A 27,608-nucleotide genomic window follows, 5' to 3' on the forward strand; every position below is an offset into this window, starting at 1 on the left:
AGACAGCACACCGACGCCGGCTCTGCGCCCACACCTCGCTCGAACCCAGAGGGCGCGCTGTCCCCGGCCAGGAGCCGCGCGCGTGCCCCCTTCCCCGCCCCGCCCTCAAACATCGGAGGTGGGCGAGGCGGGGGCGCTGGGGGCGGGGCCTCACGGGGCGGGGCCAGGGGCGAGGCGGCAGGGTCGGAAGCGGAGAGGCTGGAGGCGCGGTCCGCCAGCGCAGCCTGCGCCGGGAGCGCATCGCTGGGCCAGTGCGCGGGTATTTGGGGTGCCGCGCGGTAGCGCACCCTAATGCGCCCCGGCCGCCACAGGCTTGCTGCAGGTAACCGATTCCTCCTCTCCATCCACTCCGTTCCCGGCAACCCGGATCGCCTGCTATGGCGCCGGGTGGCGGGTGGAAGGATGGGAAGGATGCGAGGGAGGGAGCCGGCTCTCAGCCAGGGCCCCGCTGCCCCGGGGGAGGGGTGGGGGGTTCCGCTGGGGAAGAGGAAGCGGAGCCCTGGCGGGAGGGAGCGGACGCTCGGTGGGAGTGAGCCGGGACCACGTGTGCGCTCTGGACGCTTTCCCTGGGCCTTACTTCTGGTCCGATCCTTGGAGCCCGGGGCCCGGACTCCGGTGCCCAATGTCACCTGGAAGCCACTTTCTTTCTGGCTTCTTTCCCCCTGGTCGGGGTAGCGAGTAGGAACTGAGAAGTCGGAGTTGGCTGCGGGCGTGGGTGGGCAGGAGAGCGAACAGTTTGCTCACCGCTGTCTCTTGGGTGCCAACTCCGTCTAATCCTTCCTATAGCCCTGCAAAGAGGCATTATTACCCTCATTTTACCGATGAAGAAGCCGACACCAGGATGAGAAATGACTCACCTTGGGGCAAGCGACTGGAAAGGGACTCCGAAGTCCCCACCCCAGCCCTCCGCTTCTCTCTTTCCTCCTGCTCCCTCTCTGTCCTTACCCCGCGGGTGTAGGAAACTTGCGCTGCTGGGTCTGTTTGGAAAACAGGTGATCGTTTCCCTCCTAGGTTACTTTTTTTTTCTTTCTGTTAGTACTCCGTTTCTGACTTACATTCTTCCCATTTTTGGTTATTAGCTTTTTGAAATGAAAGCAGCCCTGTCTCACGGCTTTTTCTCCTTGCAGCGCATTCCCTCCTTGCCGAGAGAGCCCCCGGCACCCGCACCGGCCACACACTAATTTCTCACCGTGGATGAGGTCGCTTGCAGATCCGGCTGCACCTTATGGGCTGCCCAGGTGGAGGTAAGGTTTGTAGTCACCGGGCAACCGTGGCACCCTTTGCTTGATTTCCTTTCTGGAGGGAAGAGAGTCTTTATTTAACAACTCGTAAGACAAGCGGCCAACTGGGAAGGATATACGAGGTTCACAGAAAGCACTGGTTCCTTGAGATAAGAACAGGCTACAGGTTTCTGTGACCTGAATTTGTAGAGTGGTAGGTGAGGCATCCGGTCAGGGACTTGTCCCCTGCTCTGGGCAGTCTGTCCCCCTTTCAGAGCTGTTCTGAAAGGCAGATTTGTTTTATAGAGTGGAGGAGGAGGGATGAATGGTTTTTAAAGACCAGTGTAAATTACCTGCTAGGAGCCCAGGCAGTTCCAGAGAGGCTCCCCTGCGAGAGGATAGTTAACAGATTTCTCTTTTTTGGCAAAAAGAGAAACCCTGAGCTTGGTGGGTATCTGCTATTGTCTAATGAATTTTTCGCAGCCATTCAAGATGTGGTTTGGGGAAACTGAGTTCTTAGAAGTGGCTGACTCCTCAATTCTTAAAAACTGTAATATACTGTAAATTTGTCTTTACAAAGTTTTATTGTTGGGTGGAAGAGGCTGATACTGGTTTCTACTTCTTGGGGAGGATTTGAAGGTTGCCACCAGCTCATCTGCCCTTCCTTCACTGGCCCCGGGAAGGACCTTTTTAGCCCGGGCCCCAAATCTCTAGAGGATTTCATCCTTCGTTAATTATAATTCATCCCTGACTGATTATAAGACCACTTCCAACCACGTTAGTTTTTTTTTTTTTTAAACTTAGTTGCTTAACATAAAGAAAAATGTCCTTGAGAATTATCAACCATTTACAAAATCAACTATGTTACAGGGACTGATTAGGTAATGGGTGGGAGATTTAAGGGGGGCTTGGCTGGGCACAGGTGACCTAGGGAGGATCTCCTGAAACAATCTGTGGGGATGGCCATTTGCTCCCCATAACTCTGCAGGGATTCTGACCCAGGGTGTCTAGATCTTTCTTCCCTTCCCCAACTAGCTGAAAAATCTTTTTCTTTTCTTTCTTTTTTTTTTTTAAACAAAGTAAAACCTGATTTAAATATTGTCTCTTTTTTTCTTTTTTAAAACACAGGAACCAATCAGATTTGGTTCTCGTGTCATTTGTTTTCAGATCTGTCTCGGAAACTTCTATAGCTGGTTCTTGAGGGGAATGAAAAATTGTGACCTATGATGTAGATATTGTGCATTTGTCATGAAATGAGGTGGTGGGAAACCGAGATTAATGCTGTTGAAATGATTTCGTCGAATTCTCAATTCCTGTTTTCCATGAAGGATGCAGTACTGCCATGGTGTAGAGTGGTCTTTTTTATGGGCCAGCCACAAGGAATTGTGTCACTGCTGCTAATGGTCATTCTTTTTTTTCTTTTTTGGTTCTTTTTTTTAAATTTTTTTTATTTTTTCAGTGTGCCAAGTTTCATTGTTTATGCACCACACCCAGTGCTCCATACAATGCGTTCCCTCCTTAATACCCACCGCCGGGCTCACCCATCCCTCCACCTCCCTCCCTTCCAAAACCCTCAGTTTGTTTCCCAGAGTCCACAGTCTCTCATGGTCATTCTAATGAAAATTTATTCATGGTTCTAGTCAGGATGCCAAATGCCTAATTCCCTGACTGACTTTCTCATGGGGACTCTCAACATTGGCTTTGACACCGGATGCAATGCTTAAGGTTGTCGTGTTTCTTTGTCGCCCTCTGTGGCAGAGGCCACGTATGTTGACATTTAAGCCAGTTAAGCTTTTGTTGTGGAAATTGTCCTGCGAGTTGTGGGATGTGCCGCAGCATCCTGGTCCTACTCTGTAAATGCCAGTCATCCCCTCCCTGCAGTTAGAACAACCCAGATGTCTCCAGATGTTGCCACAAGTCCCCTGGAGGATGGAGTCACCTGGTTGGGGAAAAGAATGAGCCAACATTTAAAATGCTCTCGATGTTTATGAACTAAACTGTAGATATAATCGAATGTTAAACTTGTAGTGACTAGAGAAGCTATCTGTAATGTCTAAACAAACATCTACATTTTAAAATATTTTCATAATAAAGATGAATAAACTAGTGTTCTCTGTGAACAGCCCCATGTAGCCTACCAGGGTGTATCTCCAAGGAAATTTTGGGTGTTCCATGTGGTTGTTAAATTTCCAAAGTTTAAAATAGTAGAAGCTGAAAAGGAATTCTAGAGTGGTTTTCATTTTTCTCCGTTTATTTTACCTTTTTTAAAAAAAGATTTATTTATTTTTATTTGAGAGAAGGAGGGAGCAGGCTGGGAGACGGGCAGAGAAAGAGGGAGAAAATGGCTAGCAGACTTCTCACTGAGGAGCCCGATGCAGGGCTGATCTCCCGACTCTGAGATCATGACCTGAGCAGAAATGAAGAGTCAGATTCTTAGGTGCCCCCAAATTTTCTCCTTTTAGTTTACTTGATGTCTTTTAATTTTTTTAAGGTGATAAAATATTAATGAACCATGCTTACTGAAAATTGACACAATTCCTAAGAGAACCATAAGCAAAAATTCTAAGCAAAAATTTTAACAATGAGACTCACTGTAGATCATGTTCAGAGTAGAATTTAGTTTTAGAAACCATAAAAAGGGGGCACCTGGGTGGCTCAGTGGGTTGAGGCCTCTGCCTTCAGCTCAGGTCATGGTCCCAGCATTGGGCTTTCTGCTCAGCGGGGAGCCTGCTTCCTCCTCTCTCTCTCTCTGCTTGTGATCTCTGTCTGTCAAATAAATAAATAAATAAAATCTTAAAAAAAAAGAAATCATAAAAAGCTTTTAGCCAACAGCAATAGCTAAGACAACCATATATTTCTGTAGTCTGAGAAATTCTGACTTAATAGAAGAGAGCCCTACATAATATGCCATAGATTCATATCAAAAGAAGAAAATATACTGAATATATAACCAACCCTCTTTTTTTTAGACCTTAAGTTCAGGAGGTTGGAAACACAGTCCTAGTCTAAGAAGGTACATCTTTAGATAGGGAATGGCAATCCATTGGTTCCCTTCCAGAAATCAAACTTATTTCTAAGACTCAGGATTGGCTACATAATTTGTGGGGCTCATGTTTAGAAATTCTTAAGGATACCACGAATGCCCAGTGCTTGGCTGGCCCAGTTGGAGGAGCATGTGACTCTTGATCTCAGGGTCGTGAGTTCGAGTTCCACACTGCGTATAGAGATTACTTAAATAAAACTCAAAAAAAAAAAAAAAAAGAATATCAAGAAGATAGCAGACAGCTTGAGTATTAGGTGAATCACAGGGCCCTGTGTGGCAGTACAGTTTGCATACCCGTGAAGTTGACCCTGGTTCCTTGTTCATATCTCAGAAGAGGATTGCAATCACTAATGCAAATCCCCGGAGAGGTTACTGCTGCCCCAAAGCACTGAGAATTTCCAACTCACAGACTGTACTGATATTTCCAATCGAGTCTGCATGTATTTGGTCATCGGTACGCTAAATTTACTAAGAAGGGGCACCTGGCTAGCTCAGCTGAAAGAGCATGTTGACTTCTTGACCCCAGGATCACGAGGGGAGCCCCATGTTGGGTGTGGAGAATACCAAAAACATCAAAACAAAACAAAAAACTTCAAAAATTAATTTAAAAAAATTTACACCCATGACTAAAAAAAATTCCTCCCATAAATAATTTTTCTTTTGCTAAAGAGTTAGCCAAACTGTGTATAGGAGGTGAGTGGGTCCCTGAGCAACCTGTTTCTTCAGGCACTCATTGAACAACTTACTGAACACCCGTACATGACAGGCATTGTCAGCGCTGACCCCACGGCTGGGAAGGATGGAGGGTCCCGCCCCCCCTTTCTGAGCCTTCCAGCCTCATGGCTAGAGGACGGGATGGAGATAAACCAGCACATAGTCCCACAGGCTGTCCCAGTTGCTGGTGGGACTCCAAAATAGCCCACAATGTCCAGAGAGCATCTAACCTGAGGACCTTAACTAGGGGAAGAGATTACTCAGGGTAGGTCTCCATAGGAAGTGATACTTAAAAGAAGTCCTGAAAAATGAATAGGAAGTAGTCAGGTGAATTAGAGGCCTGAGTTCCATGTTAGAAGGGTTAAGACAAGGCAGAAATATGGCTCAGGTGAGGCCCCTTGGGTCATTTTCAGGACTTTGAGTTTCCATGGAAAGGTAATGAGAACCTTTTGAAGGATGTTATTAGGAGATGAGATGAGTGATTAAGTTTGGGTTCTTGCAAAGATCATCTCCACTGCTGTGTGGAGAATGGTTTGCAGGGTTAGGCCGGGCTGGTTGTCTTTGGTACCTTTGTGCAGACTGGAAAAGATGGACTACTTTGTCCCAGCTAGACTGGACCAAAGGCCTCAGGCCCTCAGCCTGTCACTTTGCACACATACCCTGAAGAGGGGCAGGCTGGGGTGCAGGGGCAGAGTGCAAAGGTATTTGCTCTCACCGGGGCCCTTATGGTACTTAATAGAAGCCAGACACAGAAGGCTTGTGGGGGAGGAGGTAAGGGAGAGAGGTTGAGTTTTGTAATTAAAGTCAATATGAAAGTGGTGATTATTTTGGATGTGGTTTTTGGACAGTGTGATATGGAGCATGTTTTGAAAGTTTCTGGCATAAATAACTTGAGTGGGATGGGGTCGTGAAACCATTCAGTGTTAGAAAACCCCGGGGTGAGGGAGGGAAGGTGATTCCTTGGGATAGATTTTGCTTGTGAGACACTCGAGTGGAGACCAAGGAATTGGCATCTGGAACTCTTGAAAGAGATGAGGTGGAAGGACGTCCCTGTTGGGAGCTGTTGTATGTGGGTAAGCATTGCATACACAGAAGATCAGCAGAGGACTGGTGTAGGATAAGAGAAAGGGGCTGGCCTGGAGAAAAAGACCACTGTGTTTGGAAGAGGGGGAGCCAATAGACGTGCAGAATATGGAGGAAATGTGGGGTCTGTGGTTTCCTTTCATTTCTCTCTCTCTTTCTCTCCTTTTCCATTTGAGACTGGAGACGCCTAAACAAATTCTAATGCTGCTGGTGAGTTTCTGGTGGAGGGGAGAAGCTAAGCCTGTGGGAGTGAGAAATCCATGACTGAGCCTGGTTTCAAAGAAGTTTTGGGAAAGAGGCTGGATTCCATTACACAGGTGGGGGGGGTTGGTCTTTGATGGAAAGAGGGCGGGAGAGGATGGATTGTTTGCCTCAAAGTTGAGCTCTCTGAAGGAGGCACGACTGTCTGCTGAGTTTGGTGGGTTGACAAGTCAGCTACTTTGTAACCAGTGTTCATCAAGCATGTTCTAGTGCCAAACACTGGTAGATTATGAATGATGATTACCCTTAGGCTCAGCCCTGATAGACTGGTAAATATAGGTTTGGTCTTTGTCTCTGGGTTCTGATGCCCTTGGAATTTCCTGAGGGATTGAGATGATAAGAATGTCTTTTGTTACTCATCTAAAGAGCTCTTTTCCACACCTGCTTATGCTAATAAGGTGGCTGAGGTGTAGGGGGGCCCTAGGTAGCCTCAGGATGGGGTGGGCACCAGAAAGAACCAGTAATTGGAGGGTTGGAGCTATTAGCCCCACCCACTGGCCTCTGGGAAGGGGGAGGGGCCTGGAGACTGGTTGCAAAAACTTTGATCAACACTATTTGGGGAGCTTCTGGGTGGTTGAACCCACCAAGTGGGGAAAGTGGGTACAGGAGGAACAATCCAAGGTCATTGTGACATTTTCACAGTGAGAGGGGTGATTGCTTCTCAGGAGAATTTATGCTACAGAGGCACGTTTTGGAAAGAGCTGTTTGGGAATGTTTTCACTGTAATGTAAACATGTTGCCAAGAAATATGGTAAATCTGTGGCTGGTCAAAACTCTTTTCCATGGCGCCTGGGTGGCTCAGTGGGTTAAGGCCTCTGCTTTCGACTCGGGTCATGGTCTCGGGGGTCCTGGGATCGAGTCCCGCATCGGGCTCCCTGCTCAGCGGGGAGCCTGCTTCCTCCTCTCTCTCTGCCTGCCTCTCTGCTACTTGTGATCTGTCTGTCAAATAAATAAATAATAAAAATCTTTAAAAAAAAAAACTTTTCCAAAACTGAAAACCTAGAAGAACTTGGAAAAAGAATTGTCTGACAAAATCTTTGAAGTGAAGAGTATCAGTGGGTTTTTAGTCCATTTGCTAGATTCATAAAAATGTGGCACCCCGACTAGTTTGCAGGGACGAGGGTTTGAGAACTACCAGCTGAATCTCACCAAAAAAAGACTTTGTCAAAGTATCAAGATTTAGGCAGCAAAGCCCAGAGTGAGTGTTCTGCTGTTTGTCCAGTGGATACGTGTCACCCAGACAGATAGCCCTTAAAACAAAATGTTAGGCTACAGGAAACTTGGAACCAGTACTTGACAGGACTCTATAACAAGGTAATTAACCAAGAGTTTTCAAAAATAAAGCGTATTTAGGGGCTCCTGCCTGCGTGGCTCAGGCATTGGGCTCCCTGCTCAGTGGGGAAACAGCTTCTCTCCCTCCCCCTGTACCTCCCCCCTGCTTGTTTTCTCTTTCTGTCTCTCAAATGAATAAGATCTTTCTTTAAAAAATAAAGCATATTTACTCTATTGCTTTCATTACAAATATTAATATCTATTTGTATTTGTACCATAAGTGATTATACTTAAAAGCATTATTTCCTCTTTTCCCCATCTTTTTAATAATGTGCATTATACAGTGGTACATAAAATTTTTTAAAGAAATATACATATCTAGATGGGACTTACTCCAAAGCTTTTTCTCTTGGTGTTCGCCCTAAAAAATGTATAAACTTATCATTAAAAACTGAGGCAAGGTGTTCTCCTCCCCCTACAGCAAATGGAGAACTGGATTTCCTTATAAACTGTAAAACTACATCCTTCCCCATGATGTGCTCCTACAGTTGATTTGTGGAAAATGGCATTCTATTTTCTATTGTGAAATTGAACGAATACAGAATGTATGCGTGTCTTGTTTCTCTTGAAATGTGTACCTTAAACTTCCTTTAAATAATCCACTTTGAATGCTTTAAAAAGAAAGGAGGAAAAAAACTTCCTGCCCCAGGACAGGTAAATGTTATTTCCACACAGGCCTTGTGGTTCTCATTCTTTTCCTTCCCTAGCCTCTACTCTGCTGTTGACAGAGATCTGCCCCAGGCCCTTTTGGATCTTTTGGGGAAGCAGACTGGAGAGGGCCACATTCTCCTTTGCAGGTATGGGTGAGAATTAAAAAGCAAGTCTGGGGCCACATATGCCCTGTCGAGGGGGTCTGGCTGCCTCTCCCACAAAAGGTACACTTGGGGTGGCAGCATGATCATGGGTTGGAATCAAGTAATCACGAATTTTCTGTAATCAGCAGCTGGACCCAGGAATGCGCCTAAGGCACCATCCTAGACTATGCGACTTGCCAGGGGCTTTTGTCTTTCAGATGTTTGTGCCTGACAGGCCTCTAGGATGCCTCTGTTCCAGACACAAAGTCGGAGCACCCCATCTCATCTTTGTTTACTCTTTCCCCATGTTATGCTAATCAGAGTCATTCAATCCACTTAGGAAGATTCGTTTCCAACACGGCTGCTAATTAACAAAACACCTGGCTAACGAGGAGAATTCCTGAAGCATGAGGTGTTGTCGCTACCCTGGAGTATGGCCATCCCAGGAAGGAGTCCCTGTTAACCTCCCCTGCCCTCAGAGCAGTTTCTGGCCAGTCTCGCCAGATGCTCTCCTGTTCCTTTCAGCACTGCAATGGATGCATTGTTCCCCAAAGAGTTTTTACCTATATTGATCAAGCCTAGAATTTCCCCCAGAAGGCTCAGCAAATAAGCATGTGTTGATTTCTTGAGATCAGGAAGATGCATCATATATGACTACTCCCCCGCCCCACCCCACCATAACCCAGAACCTAGGATTCTGTTTTGTATAATGGCTACTATGTGTGGATAGTATGTCAATTATTTTGATAGATAGTCAATTTATTGAGTGCATTCAGGTGTTTGTCAGGAAACTTCAGATACAGTTTCTGATTGTGGAGGTCTGAAAAAAGTTCCCTGTAGGCATGAACTAAAGATTTGAACAATGTCCAAACAGGAGAAAATATTTAATTATAATAGTGAATAAATGGCTAATGTTTATGGAGGGCCCATGTGTCACATACAGTGTAAGCATATGACATGTTGGCTCCCTTATTCTATAAAAACTCTAAGGTACAATGGCCCTAATCCTATCAAATTGCCTAAAATTATTGTTGTTATTATTTACTATTATTTTTACCAGCAAAGAAACCGAAGGTTGAAGTTAAGGGCATAAGAAGTCTGAGTTGGTGGGTGATGATGTCCAGTTTTTGATCTGAGCAGTTTGGTTCCAGAACTAAAGTCAGTGCTACTAAGCTCTCCTTCTCACATGTAAATATGCTCAAGAGAAAATACTGAGCAACTGGTAGTCAAAGAAATACAAAATGAAACCTCAGTGAGGTACCATTTAACAGTTGTGATAATGACAAAGATAATTATACAGTGGATGAATATATGACACATAATTAAGGTAATTATATAGTAAACATAGAGAAAATGGTGCTCAGATACTACTGGCCGTATGAGTGTAGTCCCATTTGGAAGGCAATCAAGAGCAACAAAAATTTGTAAGTTTTGATTCAAGAATCCTACTCCTGGAAATCCTTTACTAAGCCAAGAGAAAACAAATTATGCGTATCTTTAAAAGGGTTCATAGTTCTTCTTTATAACAATATCATTTGGGGGGGCGCCTGGGTGGCTCAGTGGGTTAAGCCGCTGCCTTCGGCTCAGGTCATGATCCCAGAGTCCTGGGATCGAGCCCCGCATCGGGCTCACTGCTCAGCAGGAAGCCTGCTTCCCTTCCTCTCTCTCTGCCTGCCTCTCTGTCTACTTGTGATCTCTCTCTCTGTCAAATAAATAAATAAATAAATAAAAATCTAAAAAAAAAAAAATAAACAATATCATTTGGAAATACCTTTAATATCCAACCACGAGACACATACTAACTGTGGCAAAAAAACAATAAAGACTCTTCACTGTCCATTAATAGAAGAAAAACAGAACAGAAAATTGAGTCCCAGCTGCTGTTACATCTATGCACAGCTGCTGTTACATCTATGCACAAGTGTAAGTCTGGAGTGTCCCTGGACGGGCGTTAGAAGGGAACTTGAAAATGATGTGTAAGTGGACTGAAACTGTAAGTGGCTTTTTGTTTGTTTGGAAATTATCTCGAACTATAATGCTTTGCCAGCATACTTAACTGGAGCTTGTGTTGGAGGATTGGGGCCATTTTCTTTTTGCAATTTTAAAAGAAATATTTTAAAGTAAATTAAAAACTCAAACATTTAAAAAGTGCTTGAATAAATACCCCACCACCAAACAAAAAGAGGATCACGGAATAGTTTTGGGTAGGTCTGTGCTTCTCAAATTTTTCTAGTGCACATTGATAGTATGTATGGAGCCTTGTTTTTTTAATGGGTTTATTTTATACGTGCCTGTGTGTCGCTTCTCTGTGGATGCTGTTTCTTAAAAATCTTTTGTTTGTTTATTTGTTTCATTACCTAGAGAATTCATTCATTCCTGGCTTTGGCAGTACTTTCAAATTCAACATACATACCTAATTGTAATCTTACATACAATGAAAACGTTGCATCAGGTTTGCCGCTCAAGTTTTATGCATCCACTTCAAGAGAACGGTTGGGTCTTAGATGGTAAATGGGTCTCTCTATCTTAGGACTGAAGCCCTCAGGAGGAGAGTTTGTCATAGTCACACCCACAGGAATATTTGGAAGGTTCTGGGGCTCCGTGGAAGGTTTAGAAAGCAGGGCAAGGTATGATTTGAAGCTGTTAATAACCCCCTCCCACCTCTTCCCCGCCTGTAAACTGGAACAAATGACCCAATTCAAAGCAACCTAAAGCCTCAGTTTCCTTGATTGTGAAGTGAGAGGGAAAGTATCTACTTCCCGGGTTGTGAGAATTGAGACAATGTATGTAAAATGCCTGGTGCAGGTTCTTGCTAACTCTTCACTTGAACAATCTCCTTAATTCCGTAGTAACTCCCCTTGTGAAAGCACCATCAATTTCAACATCTGCTTTTAAGGAAATAAAATAAAATAAAAAAAGGAAACCACCATAGTAGTGAACATGTCATGTTTCAAGTGCCTATCAATTTCCGAAGCTGTCACGCAAGAAAGCCGGTCTTCAGGCTTGTGTACTTACAGCCTGATTTGTATTTTGTCTTGTCCCGGATCCTCCCTGTTGTCTTCCACCCCGGACAGTCACTGTCTCAGCCTCCCCTGTCCCCGTGCACCATCTGCCCGCTGAGGAGCAGCAGGCGGCTGTAGGAGTCGGGAGTTGGGGACCCCTAACCAAACCCCACGGCCCTTGTGCACAGGTGAGGAGCCCCGAGTGCAGAAGGGAAAGGTCAGTCCTGAAGACAGGATGAGCGCCATCCAGGACGCGACCGGTGGTTTGGGGTTTCTCGGAAGACACTCATCCTGTCTGACCTGATGCAGGGGACTCAGACAGAGTTCATGGAATTCTCCCAGCACACCGTAATTGAGAGCATTTTAATACTGTACTCTAGTTTCCTTAGCCGGAAAACACTTTGAGCTTGAAGGCACATTTAACAAAAGCATCCACAGTCTGCTGGACCTTTCTTTGAGCAAAGGGAGGGGTTTTGAACAACCTGGACTCTTTGTTTTTCTCGTTCTTTTCATTTTTTTCAAGTTGAATAAGGCTTTGGTAGACCCAGGGAACAGTGTTGAGGAGAGGGAGTGGGCAAGGAGCCTGAGACTAGATCCGATTACCGGGAGCTCACCGAGGACGTGCTTGGAACAGTGCAGAGACAGGATTATGTGGAATTTAGTGCTGAAATAGGAGATGATGGTGACCACACCTGTTTATCCAGCAACTGCACATACCAGTCTCTGCCAGGTGGTTGAGAGGTTTTCAAATCACCCCCATCCCAACCGGGAGGGTATTAACGAGTTACTTTTCAGATGAGGAAACCAAAACTTGGAGAGATGAGGTGGCTTGCTGAAATCCTACATTAGAACATGACATAGGATTTATTGTCTCTTCTGTTTGACTTCACGCAGCTGTCTTTCTCTGTGCACCCCCCCACACCCCCAGCCAGTGAGGTTTGATCTCACAGAGGGTGATTCCAGAAAGGAACCACATTGCAGGAAGTTAAGCTGGATTTTAATATGTTAAAAGAGCACTTCTCGGGGCGCCTGGGTGGCTTAGTGGGTTAAAGCCTCTGCCTTCGGCTCAGGTCATGATCCCAGAGTCCTGGGATAGAGCCCCACATCGGGCTCTCTGCTCAGCGGGGAGCCTGCTTCCTCCTCTCTCTCTGCCTGACTCTCTGCCTACTTGTGATCTCTGTCTGTCAAATAAATAAATAAAAATAAAAAATCTTTAAAAAAAAAAAAAACTTCTCATGCTTGCTCATGGGTAGCTTTATAATTTTTTTGCATAATTAAAAGAGAAGATCTACTCTGAAAATCATGATTTGCCAGCCAAAGATCCAGACACATGCTATGACTCGGAATTTTAGGACTTCCTTTAAAAACAAAAAGGAATCTGGTATTTTGGATTAGAATTGCTGGGACATAGGAAGCATTTAAAGCCTGGAATATTTAAAACTGGGGTTGTTCAGAGGACCCAGGACCTATGGGCAGTGTGACGAGCAGGTGGGACACAAACCAGGGCTGTTGTTAAGCTCTCTCTGCTAAAGAATTGTTCTGGACAGGTGACCGAGCCAAGCGCATGACCTCTGCGCCCTAGTATTCTCATCTTCAAAATTAAGAATAGACAAAGGAAACTTGAAAGTACCTTTCAAATCTAAAATTTTGTTTCCATAAAACTTGGTGCTCTCTTTAGTATTCTAAACCACCCACTATTCTTTTTTTTTTTTTTTTTTTTTTAAAGGTGAGGACAAGGTTTATTGCTGTTCAAGTTTGGAATTTTGAAGTGAACAATAAGATCTTTTATACTCACTTTTGGCCTGCGGTGGTAATGAGATTGACAATTTCTTTAAAAAGAAGAAAAAAAAAACGGGGGCTAACTGGTTGGCTCAGTCAGTTACGGGTCTGCCTTGGGCTCAGGTCATGATCCGAGAGTCTGCTTCTCCCTCTGCCTCTTCTGCTCCTCCTGCTTATGCTCTCATTCTCTGTCAAATAAAATCTTTTAAAAAAGAAAACAAAACTGTGTGTGTGTGTGCGTGCGCTTGCGCGTGCACAGAAGTAGGTATGTTTCATTCAAGTCTACAAAGGTCCACCTCTACAAATGAGCTATTGCGTTAGAGGACAGTTTTTTCCCCATTTCAAAGTTTAGCCATTGCTCACGCATTAAGGAAACAGGAGATGAAAGCTGTGTTGGCAGTAAGAAACACCAGTCTTTTGAGATGGAGGCAGACAGATGATCTTTGTTCTTCATGTCCAAATTTTCATGACACTAAACTCAAAAAAGACCCCTTTTTGTGTGTTCAAACAACCTGGTTCACTCCTCCCAATGCCTTTATAACATACGTCCTTTAAGGTCTGTCTTCTCTTAATTTAAAAAGCCTTTTCTACGTAACATTCTACCAGTACCTACCTACTCTGAAGGTCTAGTCTAGTTGTAAGCAAGCAGCGTCTTTTTAAAAATCATAATAAAGGGGTTTAGGGGCGCCTGGGTGGCTCAGTGGGTTAAAGCCTCTGCCTTCGGCTCAGGTCATGATCCTAGTGTCCTGGGATCGAGCCCCGCATCGGGCTCTCTACTCAGCCGGGAGCCTGCTTCCTCCTCTCTTTCTGCCTGCCTCTCTGCCTACTTGTGATCTCTGTCAAATAAATAAATAAAATCTTAAAAAAAAAAAATCATAATAAGGGTTAAAAAAAAAAAGAAAACCTCTTGAGGTTAAAACTGTCAGGGAAAATTCAGTGGCATTAAGTACGTTGGTGTCTCCACTATCCATTTCCAGAACTTTTTGTCATCCCAAACTCTATACCCAATGAACTGTAACTTCTCCCCATGCACACATAGAACCCTCAGCCCCTACTCTGGTATACTTTCCATCTCTTATGAATTTGATGACTGTATGTACTGCATATAAATGGAATCATCCTGACTTACTTCGCTTAGCTTGTCTCTGGGGTTCACTTATGTTGTAGCATGCAGCAGAATGTTTTTCCTGGCTACTGATATAATGTCTTAATTCTGGTACTTTTGTACAATTATGGGTATTCTTTTGGCTTTCAAGGTAGTGTATAAAACTTGTAAATCCATGTGTTTCCTTTTTTTTTTTTTTTTTTTTTAAGATTTTACTTATTTATTTTAGTGAGAGAGTGCGAGCAGAGGAAGGTAACTCCAGGGGTCTCCATGCTGAGCGTAAAGCCTGATGCGGGGCTTGATCACAGGACCCTGAACTCATGATCTGAGCCAGAACCAAGAGTCATGTGCTTAACCGACTGAGCCTCCCAGATACCCCTATATATATATTTCTACCGCTGAAATATACATTTGAAGAGGATTCAAGGTATCAAGAAAGCATGGGTACTGATGGGTGGGATCAGTGGGACATTTTTTGCTGTGGAAGACATAAATGTTGATCTGAAGGGCACATAATTCCAGAATCCTGTTAGAAGGGACCAGCTTGGGGCACCTGGGTGGCTCAGTGGGTTAAAGCCTCTGCCTTTGGCTCAGGTCAAGATCCCAGGTCCTGAGATGGAGCCTAGCATTGGGCTCTCTGCTCAACAAGGAGCCTGCTTCCTCCTCCCACTCTCTGCTTCCCTCTCTGCCTACTTGTGATCTATGTCTGTCAAATAAATAAAATCTTTAAAAAAAAAAAAAAAAAGGAGGGACCAGCTTGAATCCTACATTTCCTCGTTTCCATGTTTGCTTTAGTACTGAGCTTGGAGGCAGGGTCTTCAAACCCTGCTTCAACCACAGGCCCCACTCTGATGGCTAAAGGACACAGACATCTTGATGGGGGAAGAGAAGTGGCCCACAGCAAGTCCACTGCAGTGTTCTGTGGCATTGTGCCTGGCACTGCTGGTGTGTCCGCACCTCTTTTTTTGACTTCCATTAACACAATGTGCGTAGCTCCTTGGGAAAAGGACTAAGCCAGGCAAGTTATTGGGTCTTCTGCCCTCCTGAGCTATCATAAGATATTCTAGAGAGCCCCAGATGAAGAGCATTGGTCTTTAGTCCCAGACATTCAGAGCGTGTGCACATGTGTCTAAGGGGGTAGGCAAAGAAAAGGTGGCATTCTGAGAACAAACCACAGGTCAAGTCTAGTCTCTGTGGTCTCTGTACTGTCTACCTTAGATTTACAAAAGAAGTTTCCAGAATGGTTTCTGCCTTGGTTCTTCCAGATTTCCAGCCATTCCGGGGATGGTTTGAACATTTTCATGATTACCGAGCAAGGCTTATTGGATGGATGAGGAGACCTCCGGGGCAGGACAAAGATTTTTCTACAGCATCCTTTCCCTCCTCTTGCATCCTGTCTAAATCCTATCCATTTTTTGGTGGTACGGGTCCACCGTAATCGAGGAAGCCTTCTTGGAGCCTTTCTTTTCCTCTTGGTGGACTTACAGCTTTTGGTTCTGTGGCAGAGACATGGGTGTCTCTTGCCTGCCAAGCCAGTAGGCAGGAATGGTGTTGGCTACTTCAGTCCCTGGTTGTGCTTCTAGGGGAGAAAGCAGTGGGGACAGACAACAGTGCTATTTCCAGGAATGAATGAAATGCACGAGTTAGATTCATCCCGCTGTAGTATAGTGAGTAAATGGGGAAAAAGAAAATCTATAGAGTTTTTCTTGCCATTAATTCAGGCAGAGAGAACTCTTCCTTCCCTCCCCTCCATCCCAACTTCCATCCCTCCCTTCCTTTTCTTACTTTCTTCCTTTCCTTTCCTTCCCTTCCATTCATACTTCTTTCCTTCTTTCTCTCTTTCTCTTTTGTAGGTGACCCCACAAATAAAACCTAGTTTTATTTAATTTCATCTAATTTAAAATTAGGAGCATGTCATTGGGAAACTTCCATTAATTCTACTATATATTTTGAGTTTTTATGTAATTATTAAATAGGCTTTCATATGAGGTTAAACAGCTAATGGAATTGTAAAAAGAATAGAAATGGAATTCCAATATCCATTCTGCTTAATGAGCTTTAAAATACTGATTTTTTTATTATGTTTAAGAACCAATCATTTTGTCTTTCTAGCTCTTAATTTTATCCCACCTTTAACATTTTAGAAAAGCGGTAGCCTTTCTTTTAGTCAGGGTTAAATGCACATTGTTTTGAAAAACTCATACTTCCCCAAGAGTGCCAAGAACTAGGAAGATTCTATGATTTGCCCTTGCTTGAAAGTCGGCAAGTCTGGCATTTTTTCTGTGGGTTTCCTGAGCCTGAGTACCCACAGGGCAGGTGTAGAGAACCTGAAACAACTCCTCAGTAAAGAGGAGAGATGTTAATTAAGTTTTTCAGTAGAGGAACATGGGCTTCCTTTGGAAGAGACTTGCACTTATTTAACAAACATGACTGAGGTATTCTCTGCGGCGTGTTCTGTGCCTGGCCCTAGAAGATCGGGTTCTGGAGGAGGGAGACGTGCTTTTAGGCCTCTCCTCCCTTAGTCACACCATCTGGCTTTAGTTATAATATCTTATTTCATATGGAAAGCCCCCTTGCCAAAGGGCACAGGAAACAGGGTCCAGTGCCAGTCCTAGAAGGTTTTTCCTGTCGCCCATGTTTCCGTGGCTGGAGCCCAAGAAAACTCTGGAATGAACTCTGGGAGACAGTGACTTAAACTGTGGAGCTTGGTGTTTTTAATCACTGTCCTAAGATTTGAGGACCCCAAGAGCTTCTCCTAGCCAGTCTGGAGGAGCAGACGCTGTTGGGGTCTCAGGAGCTTGTGTTAAGGTGACACCTCAGAAAATCTTGGCACCTTGCTGCAGCGAGTCACAGACACAGCCAGGCAACCGACCAGGTTCCCCCAGATGGGGTGAGGCCATGGAGACACAGGTGGTAGAAAGAACTCCACCCGGAATGGCAGGAAGTAGCCTTGAGATCTTACCCACTTCCTGTTCCTTCCCTTGGCCACTTCAGGATGCTCTTCGAGTCCCAGTCCTCTGCGAGCCTTGAACATCTTTAGCATCAGTCATGATAGGGGGTATTCTGCTCCTGTCCCAGCAGCCTCTGCGTCACGGAATAATAGTCCTCGGGAGTCCGAGAACTTGAGTCACAGACTCAAGGGGGACTAGAGGCCAGCTTCCTGCTGCAGAAGGTCCATAGGTTGCAGACCCTGACTTAGCCATCCAGCTGTTGGTTTAAGCATACCTGCGTGGTGTGCGCGCGTGTATTTTTTTTTTAAGAAAAAAAATTTTCCACTATTAAAAATGAAACAATAGGCAATAGATAGAGGGAATTATTCTTGCATAGAGTAGTTTTACTTGGACTTAAACCAGAATGACAGGTGGAAATGGTGGAGGAGAAAAGGGTTTACCTTTTTGAAATCTACTCTTTTTCGTTTTCTACGGTTCACTCACCTGTCTGCTCTAACCTTACCCAAAGTTAATGGAGCTACCCAGTGCAGGGCCCTTTTTATCTTGCTCCTTGTCTGGGAGTCTGGAGAGTAATTAGAGGCTGAACAGGAAAATCCTGATTGTTCCTAGGGATGTGTCCACGTATGTCCATATGTTTATGCAAAATCATGTAAATATGGTAAATCCTACTTTGAAGTCTAAATATGTTCTGTCCTATTACTTTATAATAAAAATATGTATTATTCCGTTCTTCCACCCTCTTCCTGCTTTCCCTTATTATTATTATTATTATTACTACTACTACTATTAAAAAAGAATTTAGGATCGTATAGCCTGAGCCACAGGTTGCTCATTTAATTTTTTTTCATTTTCTTCTCTATGTAGTGAAATTCACTATAACTAGGAAGTATGTTATTGGATTGAAAGTCCTCTTTTGGCATCGGTTTATTTAAAATACTGAGGCTTGTGCTAGTTCATCTAGTTCTTAGTTATTATATCATAAGGTCCTCTGTGTCCTGACATAATCCAAACAAATCTAGGTTCGATAATCACTGGGTTTTCGACTTCCTTACATGGATGTCCTCATGTACTTTGTGAAAACAGTCCCCCACTCCTCCTTCTGTCCTGTCCTTACCGTGGTGAGCTGTTGAAGACGAGAGAGAGAGAGAGAGAGAGAGAGAGAGAGAGAGAGGTGGTGGGTTAAATTAGGCAGAGACCTTTTGTCTGGAGCAGCAACATCCATTACGTGATGCTGGGCAAAGCACACAACCCGTTTCTTCCAACAACCATCTTTTCCATTGCTCTGTCCTCCTAATAAGGTTTCAGTGAATCTCAATTGAGAAAACCGAGTTTGCATTAAGACCAATGCTCTTCAGAGCTAAGCCACAAAGCACAGTGATGGCTTTTTGAATCATTGCATGTCTCTGATTTCTTTGGAGGCAGTAATTATCACCCAACCCTCCCCCTTTTGCTTTGTTTTCAATGTAGTTATAAATTCACAGCCCAAACCCTGGTGGCTGTTTAAATCAGTTTTCCGTATGCTTATTCCCATTAGTCATTCCATCAGTTTCATCTTAAAGACATGTTTCCTGGGGTCTTTTGTTTGTTTGTTTATTTTAGAATGAGAATGCACGCATGCCCCGGAGCTCATGCATGCCACATGGGGGAGGGGCAGAGGGGGAGGGAAAGAGTCTCCTGCAGACTCCTTACTTAGCTTGACCGGGGGCTTGACCTCACGACCCGGAGACCATGACCTGAACTGAAATCAAAAGTCGGTCACTTCACCCACTGAGCCGACAGAGCCATACTGTCCTGGGGCCTTGTGATCTGCTCTAGCCTGCTACAGTGAAATCTGTTGGCCTGTGATACAGTCTAGGATGTTCCTTTACTGTCATCTTGGGGTATACCTTTTCTGATTCCTGTATTTTATCCTTTCATAGTTTATACTTTAGTTTTTTGGTTTGGGGGGGGGGTTCTTTGTTTTTGTTTTTGTTTTGTTTTGTTTTGACCAAGAGCACTAGTAGGCAGAGAGGCAGGCAGGGGGGGGGGAAGCAGGCTCCCCACCAAAGCAGAGAGCCCGATGCAGGACTCGATCCCAGGACACTGAGATCACCACATGAGCCGAAGGCAGCGGATTAACCCACGGAGCCACCCAGGCGCCCTGGTTTTTGGTTTTTTTTGTGTGTGGTTTTTTTTTTTTTTTTTTTTTGCTGATTTTTTTTTTAAGATTTTTATTTTTTATTTATTTGACAGATAGAGATCACAGGTAGGCAGCGAGGCAGGCAGAGAGAGAGAGGAGGAAGCGGGTTCCCTGCTGAGTAGAGAGCCCGATGTGGGGCTTGATCCCAGAACCCTGGGATCATGACCTGAGCCGAAGACAGAGGCTTTAACCCACTGAGCCACCCAAGTGCCCCTGGTTTTTGTTTTTTAATGTAAAATCTACCCCCAAAGTGGAGCTCGACTTTTAAAAACCCTGAGATTAAGAATCACGTGCTCTATGGACGGAGCCAATCAGGCACCTCCATACTTTATTTAGTTTTGATGGAGTTCATCTTCTAGTGGCTTCCTGACATAAAGTGCATAAAGGTAAATATTTTGAGACCTTACCTGTCTTAAGATGTAAAATGTTTTTTTATTTTACCCTTAATTGACTTAGTAGTTCATGTGATTGAATGAATTCTCGGGAGTACACTTTCCAGCATTGTTGATGCTGTTGCCATGATTTTCATTTTCTGAATCCTGTCTATGAGGTTTATCTTCCCCCTCTGGAGATCTGTGTGGTATTCTCTTTACCAGTATTCCAGTATTTCATGATTCAGGAATGTGTCTTGGTGTGGATCCGTTTTTACCCATTGTGTCGGTATTCCAAGGAATGTCAATCTGTTGCTTCTTTGTGAGAAATAATATTCAACCATTTAATTAACTGATTGCTTCCTTTTTTTTTGTTTGTTTGTTTTTTTTTGTTTTGTCTTTCTGGGGGTCTTGTTATTCATTCAGAGACTGGATCTCCTGGTCTGGTTCTCTAAATTACCTTTTTCCACCACTTCAACTTCCCCATCATTTGGTTTGCCTGTTTGCCTAACTAACTCCGGGAGAGTTTTCCTCAGCTTTCTTTTCCAACACTGCCATTGAGTTTTGCAGTTTTTCCTATCATGTCATTAATTTTTAAGAACTCTGTTTTATTTGCTATGTGTTCTGTTCGTGTAGTTTCTGATTTGTTGGGGTCCCTGCTATGAAGCAAATCTCCCCAAATGTAGTAACATGAACGTTTCCACTTTATTTTTTGCTCACACATTCTGTGGGTCAGAAATTCAGAGAAGAGTTGAGTGACCACGGGCTGGAGTGTCATCTGGTGGCTTCTTCACTTACATGTCTGGGCTGGGATGAATGAAGGCTGGGTTCACCTGGGACTGGTGGCTTGGGTACCTTACACTCTCTGGCTTAGTACTATATGGAAGCTGGTTCTAAAAGGAAGCCTCTGGAGAACAGATTTTCTAAGAAAACTTGTTGGAAGCTGCTTAGTATTCCATGACCCAGCCTTGGTGGCCACATCGGCTCACTTCTGCCGGTCTCTACCAGTCAGTATAGTCATAAGGTTGTCCAAATTCAAGGGGAAAGAAATTTTGACTATTTCTTGATTGGAGAATGGCAAGGTCACATTGCAAAAGAGCATATGGGATGGGAGTACTGTTCTGCCTATTTTCGGGCCATATAATCTTACTGATTGATTGAATGCAGTATATTTTCTACTCTCTCTGGGGATATCATTATTAGTTTTCTTCTTCCTGTACATAGTCTGTTTCCTTGAACATTTGGGGAAATTTCTAACTTAAGCAATGTATTTAAGTCTTGGCCTGGTTGGATTCCCTAGTCAATAAACTCCTGCATTGGCTTGGTGGTCAAACTTCTGGGACCTGATAGCTGGAAATAGGGAAGGAGATCTCAATAGCTATTGTCTTTGGGTTCACTCGGTTCCACTGTTTCCTGGTTGGAAACCCTGCTTTCCATAGTGCCTAGTGTGCCCCAGCCTGCAGAGAATATAAACTTGGGCCATGGCCAGGTTTCAGGGTAGAGAGAGACCCAACTGCTTTTAAATAGCTGCTGGTCAGTACTGTTTTGTTTTCGTTTCAAACATTCTCATCCCCCTCTGGGATCTGTGCTGCTACCATTTCCCTGAACATTTTGAAGATCTTGTCGCAAAAATAGAGCCGGTTCTTTCTTTCCCTACTGTCAGTCTGAGATTCTTAGATCTGCTGAATCGGTTACCTTGCGACGATCTGCTTTTCAGATTGTATTTGCTGCCTCCTTACTCACTGTTCCTGAGGACACTTTGTCTGTCCTCCCACTCCAATGAGTACTCCGTTGCACCCTAGTCCTGACCAGTTGGAACTGCTCATTTTATGTTGGAACACTTCTAGAGACTAGAAGGAGGAAAGGCAGCAAGGAATCCGAAAACGAACTCCACAATAAACCAGCTAGACTACTGGATATCGGTAGATCACTCCACCCAACATCAACAAAAGACACACTCTTCTCAACACATAGAACACAGGATAAGCCATATCTTAGACCATTAAACAAAACCTGGGCGTGTGATTGCCATGTAGAGAGGTCAGCCTCTGTTCAGCTTTGTAAGAAATGGCCAAACCACCAAAGTGATTTTATCATTTTGCCTACTTGGAGCTCATGGATGTGTAGATTAATTTTTTAAAATAAAATTTGGAGAAGTTTGCAGCATTATTCAGATGTTTTGCCCCCCTCTTTCCTTCTGCAAATCCTATTATACATTTGTTGATAATGTTTAATGGCATCTCACATGTTTCTGGAGCTCTGTTTTTCCTAATTCTCTTTTTTGTTCCTCAGATGGGATGCTGTCACTTGACCTGTCCTCAGTTCCACTAATTCTTTCTTCTTTCTGTTTAAACCTAGTGTAGAGCCCTTGTAGACAATTTTTCAGTTCAGTTTACTGTACTTTCCACTTCCAGATTTCTTTTGGGTTTTTTCTTTTCGTTTTCTGTCTCTTTATTGAAATTCTCAATTTGGTTGTCTATCATTCTCATATTTTCAGTTCTCTAGTTCTTTGAAAATATTTATGACAGTTGACTTAAAGTCTTTGTTAAGTCCGATACCTGGGCTTCCTCAGAGACCGTTTATACTGACTGCTTTTTTCCTCTATATGGTCTATACTTTTGTTATTGACATACTCTGTAATTTTTTGTTGTTAAAGGGACATTTTAGGGGTGCATGGGTGGCTCAGGCAGTTAGGCATCTGGCTCTTGACTTCAGCTCAGGGCCATGAGATGCGCCCTGTACTGGGCTCCATGTTGAGCGTGGAGCCTCCTTGAAATTCTCTGCCCCTCCCACCTCCACCCTCTCTTGCACACGCTCTCTCTCAAAGAAAGAAAGGAAAGAAGGGAGAAAAAGGGAGATTTTATAATGTGCCACCTCTGGAAGTTAGACCTCTACCCCTGCCCTGCCTGGGGTTTGGTGGTGTTGCTTTTTGTTGAGTGACTTTTCTAGATTAGTTTTCAAAAGTTTGTTTTCTTTGTGGTGTGAGGCCACTTAAGTCCCTAATCAGTTAGCTTGGAGATCAGATGACCTAATGACAGGACAGATTTCTTCAAATGTCTGAACCAGTAAGGAGCAGGAGCTGCCTACTGGCATCATTTTGTTTATGATCTGGTGTTTTAATGGTTTCTGTGCTCAAGTATTTTTGCAGAATCACCCCACATTTCTTGCTAATACAGGTTGGGAGTCGGGTGGTGGACAAGGTAGTTGGAAGAAGATGAGATAAGCAGCTAACTCAATCGAAGACTGTTTAAATGGGCCAGTGAGCACTAGGAATCTTCACAGTGGAGATAAAATATATCGGATTTTCCAATGGTATTGGACCATTTCACTGTTCCTTCGCACCCACTTCAGGACATGTTGCTAGAGTTTTCTTTGGAAAAGCTTGACCCAAATTGCAAATATTTTCAAACTTTTAGCAGTACACAACCAGCATTAGAAAAACAAGTAAGATTGGACAGGAAATTTTAAAAGCAAGAAATGAACCAGCCATAATTTTTGAGGGGAAAAAAGTGAATACGTAGGATTAGTTTACCAGCATGTTTTCTGAGTGTATGTGTACTTACATGGGCATTACATCCCTTCACACATTTCCCTTCTCATTTCACAGATTTTTTTTAAAAGCTTCATGGGACATAGCAGCGTTGCTGAATGCCTCGTATATATAAAAAACCTGACTGCATGAAAGGCACTCTCCAAATACAGTATGTTACCTGGAATCTGGAAACTAAATGAGCCAGAATTTATTTTTATTGATATTATTAATATTCACAATTTATTTCCTAACAAAATATTTAAACGTTCTAGTGCTGATCCTGGTATTAAAAACCAGTTTCAAATCTCTATGAATCTGATATGGAGATGATCAATGGTATTTGGCTTTTTTTGTTAGGACAGTAGCACTTAGGGGGTGGCTGGCTGACTCAGTAGAGCATAGGATTCTTGTTCTCAGGGTTGTAAGTCTGAGCCCCAGGTTTAGTATAGAGATTACATAAAAATCTTTTAAAAAGGAACAGTAACATTTATTATAGAACCAATTTCCAAGTTATAAAATTGATTTTTTAAAAGATTTTATTTATTTATTTGACAGAGATCACAAGTAGGCAGAGAGGCAGGCAGAGAGAGGGGCAGAAGAGGCTCCCTGCTGAGCAGAGAGCTGGATTTGGGGCTCGATCCCAGAACCCCAGGATCATGACCTGAGCCGAAGGCAGAGGCTTTAACCCACCGAGCCACCCAGGCGCCCCTATAAAACTGATTTTTAAGACAAAATATATTTTGTAATATTTGTAAACATAGTAAAAATGGGTGGGGTTTTTATATTTTATATTTTTTTATATTCATTTGAATATAGACAGTAGGTATGTCATACATTATAATTTGTATACAACTGTTGTTTCTCACAAGCATTAATTCTTATAACCTGTTCAGAGCAATGCAGAAAATGCAAGGCTTTGTCTCTGTTTTGGACTGTGTATGTCTTCTCTTCCTGTGGTAACTGGTATGGACCTGAACTAAGAGAGATTCCAAACAGACCCGAATCTGGCCTGGTTTCAGCGGGGCCTTCCTGGTTTAGTTTGAAAAGTCACTTGACTTGCTTTCCGTTCTGAGATTCTAAGAAGTCACAGCCCTTTTTGAACTTCTCCATAAGAGGACCTCCAGCCCTAACTTACTGGAGAGCAGGATGAAGCTGATCTTCAAATATTGGGGGCTGCTGAGGCCAGCTGATGGACATTAATGGAAGTGTCAGGAGGAACCCAGATATAGTAATGATTTTGAAGCAGGGGTGCTCATCAGAACCAGCAGAGGAGGAAAAACTCATCTTACCAACTGTGGAGAATGGTGTAATGGTAGCCTAGGTCTTCAACTGTGATTTTGTACCTTAATTTTCCTGGAAGGTAAATTCCCAAGTAGTATCATGTAGGCTATCTTAGCACATCGTTGTATTTCTTCCTTTCTTTCTTTCTTTTTAGATTTATTTTTATGCCATCTCCATACTCAACACAAGGCTTGAACTCAAAACCCCCAAATCAAGAGTCGTATGCTCCACTGACGAAGCAAGCCAGGAGGCCCCCGCCCCTACATTCTTTTTTAATAATGTGGTATTACTATTACAGGCTGTGGGTTTCCTCTAACACTACTCTCCTCTGCTGATTGACCAACGTCTGATCTCATAGCAAAGAGGATGCTTTTTAAACCCGAGATGTCGTAACAATACTGTATTTATATACGTTCCTTCTCCTTCTCTTTTAGTGACATTCTCCATCTCAAGATGCCTTTGCAGTTTTGATAAATGCAAACTGACAGCTCTCAAGGCCACGACAGGAGAGGAATCATGACTGCCTGAAGCCTGGAAGACTGCCCTTAATTAAGGCCATCTCTGATTGTTTTTTGAAATGCTGAGAAAGTTGCTGCGGAGGAGACTTTTCTCTTATCCCACTAAATACCTCTTCCTGCTTCTCGTTTTTTCCCTGGTCACCTTCTCCATTTTAAGAATTCACCAGAAGCCTGAATTTGTAAGTGTTGGACATTTGGAGCTGGTTGGAGAGAATCCTAGTAGTAATATTAATTGTACCAAAGTTTTACAGGGGGATGTAGAAGAAATTGAAAAGGTACAGCTTGAAATTCTAACGGTGAAGTTTAGGCAGCGCCCTCGGAGGACAGCCAGTGACTATATAAACATGACCAGAGATTGTCACGCTTTCATCAAGGCGCGCAAATACATCACGCAGCCCTTTAGTAAAGAAGAGGCAGAATTTCCCATCGCATATTCTATAGTGGTCCATCACAAAATTGAAATGCTTGACAGGCTCCTGAGGGCCATCTATGCGCCCCAGAATTTCTACTGCATTCACGTGGACAAAAAATCAGAGGAGTCCTTCTTGGCCGCGGTGCTGGGCATCGCGTCCTGCTTCAGTAATGTCTTTGTGGCCAGTCAGCTGGAGAGTGTCGTGTACGCCTCGTGGAGCCGGGTTCAGGCCGACCTCAACTGCATGCAGGACCTCTACAGGATGAGGGCGGACTGGAAGTACTTGATAAATCTCTGCGGTATGGATTTTCCTATTAAAACCAACTTGGAAATTGTCCGGAAGCTCAAGTCACTAATGGGTGAAAACAACCTAGAAACCGAGAGGATGCCATCCAACAAAAAAGAAAGGTGGAAAAAGCATTATACGGTTGTTCACGGAAAGCTGACGAACACGGGGACCGACAAAATGCAGCCCCCTCTTGAAACTCCCCTGTTCTCAGGCAGTGCCTATTTTGTGGTCAGTAGGAAGTACGTGGAGTACGTGCTAGAGAACGAAAAAATCCAAAAGTTTATGGAGTGGGCAAAAGACACCTACAGCCCGGATGAGTATCTCTGGGCCACCATTCAGAGGATCCCAGATGTCCCGGGCTCCCTGTCCTTAAGCCAGAAGTACGACATGTCTGACATGCACGCGATTGCGAGGTTTGTCAAATGGCAGTACTTCGAGGGTGATGTTTCCAAGGGTGCCCCGTACCCACCCTGCAGTGGCGTCCACGTGCGTTCCGTGTGCGTGTTCGGAGCAGGTGACTTGAACTGGATGCTCCGCAAGCACCACTTGTTTGCCAACAAGTTCGACACGGACGTTGACCTCTTTGCCATCCAGTGTTTGGATGAGCACCTGAGGCATAAAGCCTTGGAGACGTTAAAACACTGACGGTTCATCTGGGGCAACTTTAGAAATAAGAAGATGCATGCGTGACATGCACCCTGATTCTTCTGCCCAGCAGTAAACAGAAACTGTAGGGGGCACTCTTCAAGTTGGGGACTCTGATTGTGAAAGTCCCCGAAGCTGAAGGGTTTCTGCCCAGCACCATGGGTTGGAAAGGTTACGGCATCAAATGTTGACCTAGAGTCAGCATACGGAGCCAGAGTAGGTTGGGGGGCACTGTCGGGAGGCAGGAGCCCAAGTAGCCAGGGACGAGGCTGAATGCAAAAACCAGCCTGTTACAAGAACTCAGGGACTTAACAAAATGACCACGATTTCGTCTGTGCCAAAATTACTTTGAGAGCTTTAATTATGACAGTTTTCTTGATTTGAATAAATGTATAGCAACAACCCGTTGTAAAGATGTAATTTATCTTGCAGGTTTTATTTGCTGAAATAAAAAATTGACTTTAAATGGTCCTTGTAAATAATTTACTTTCTGCTGTAGTGTTGTGCTGTGTAGCATGTCGGTATGTGTCCTCAGGGAACTTGAAAAAATGGGCACGATTGAACGTATTTCTGATTTTCGCTTCAAACAACATATATACGTTTTTTAAAACAAAAGAAAAAGTGGCAATGTCTAGCGTAGTTGAGTCTAAGAATCATCTTAGCTTATTAGAAAAGATATCTTAAGTTATTTAAAAAGAGATCTTTGTTTATCATTAGTCTCCACAGAGAAACTCAATTTTCCAAATACCGCGTCTCGACTCACCCCTGCCCCTGTCTTCTCAGACCCTGCCATCAAGCTATACAAAAGCTTGTTTTCATAGTGCCTCAGTACAGGAACCAAGACACAAAGGGAGTAGTATGTATGGGGAGTGGGGATCTGAGGCAGAAATGGTGTAGTAGATATGGGGAGGAGGAGGAGAGGTGGCCATATTGGGGCGACTTCTGAGACCCGTGACGAATGTTCTACCAGTCAGTACTATCTCCAGATAGTAAGGCTGTTGCTCTTGGGATCCACTTCTGTCCATCTTCCCAGGAATTTGCATCTTAAGGTCACCTGTGTCTCCATTTCGAAGGACTGGCTGGCTTCTGTTGTCATT

General features: G+C 43.8%; 1 protein-coding gene across 3 annotated transcripts; it reads left to right on the plus strand.

Moving 5' to 3' along the window:
• On the plus strand, positions 1-27,225 carry GCNT1 (glucosaminyl (N-acetyl) transferase 1). Of its 3 annotated transcripts, none has more exons than XM_047700864.1 (3): positions 1-118; positions 1,128-1,244; positions 25,082-27,225. In XM_047700864.1, the coding sequence occupies exon 3, from the start codon at positions 25,225-25,227 to the stop codon at positions 26,509-26,511; it is 1,287 nt and encodes a 428-aa protein (XP_047556820.1). In that variant the 5' UTR covers positions 1-118; positions 1,128-1,244; positions 25,082-25,224; the 3' UTR covers positions 26,512-27,225. The 3 variants fall into 3 exon arrangements, with proteins under 3 accessions (XP_047556820.1, XP_047556817.1, XP_047556818.1); XM_047700861.1 differs by lacking the exon at positions 1-118 and adding an exon at positions 191-322; XM_047700862.1 differs by lacking the exon at positions 1-118 and adding an exon at positions 525-992.
• The last annotated feature ends 383 nt before the right edge of the window (positions 27,226-27,608 follow it).

This window comes from Lutra lutra, chromosome 13, assembly GCF_902655055.1.
Source record: "Lutra lutra chromosome 13, mLutLut1.2, whole genome shotgun sequence".
NCBI classification, from domain to species: Eukaryota; Metazoa; Chordata; class Mammalia; order Carnivora; family Mustelidae; genus Lutra; species Lutra lutra.

Coding starts and splice junctions, on each gene's coding strand:
- GCNT1 (XM_047700864.1), top strand. CDS start 25,225: ATGCTGAGAAAGTTGCTGCGGAGGAGACTTTTCTCTTATCCCACTAAA.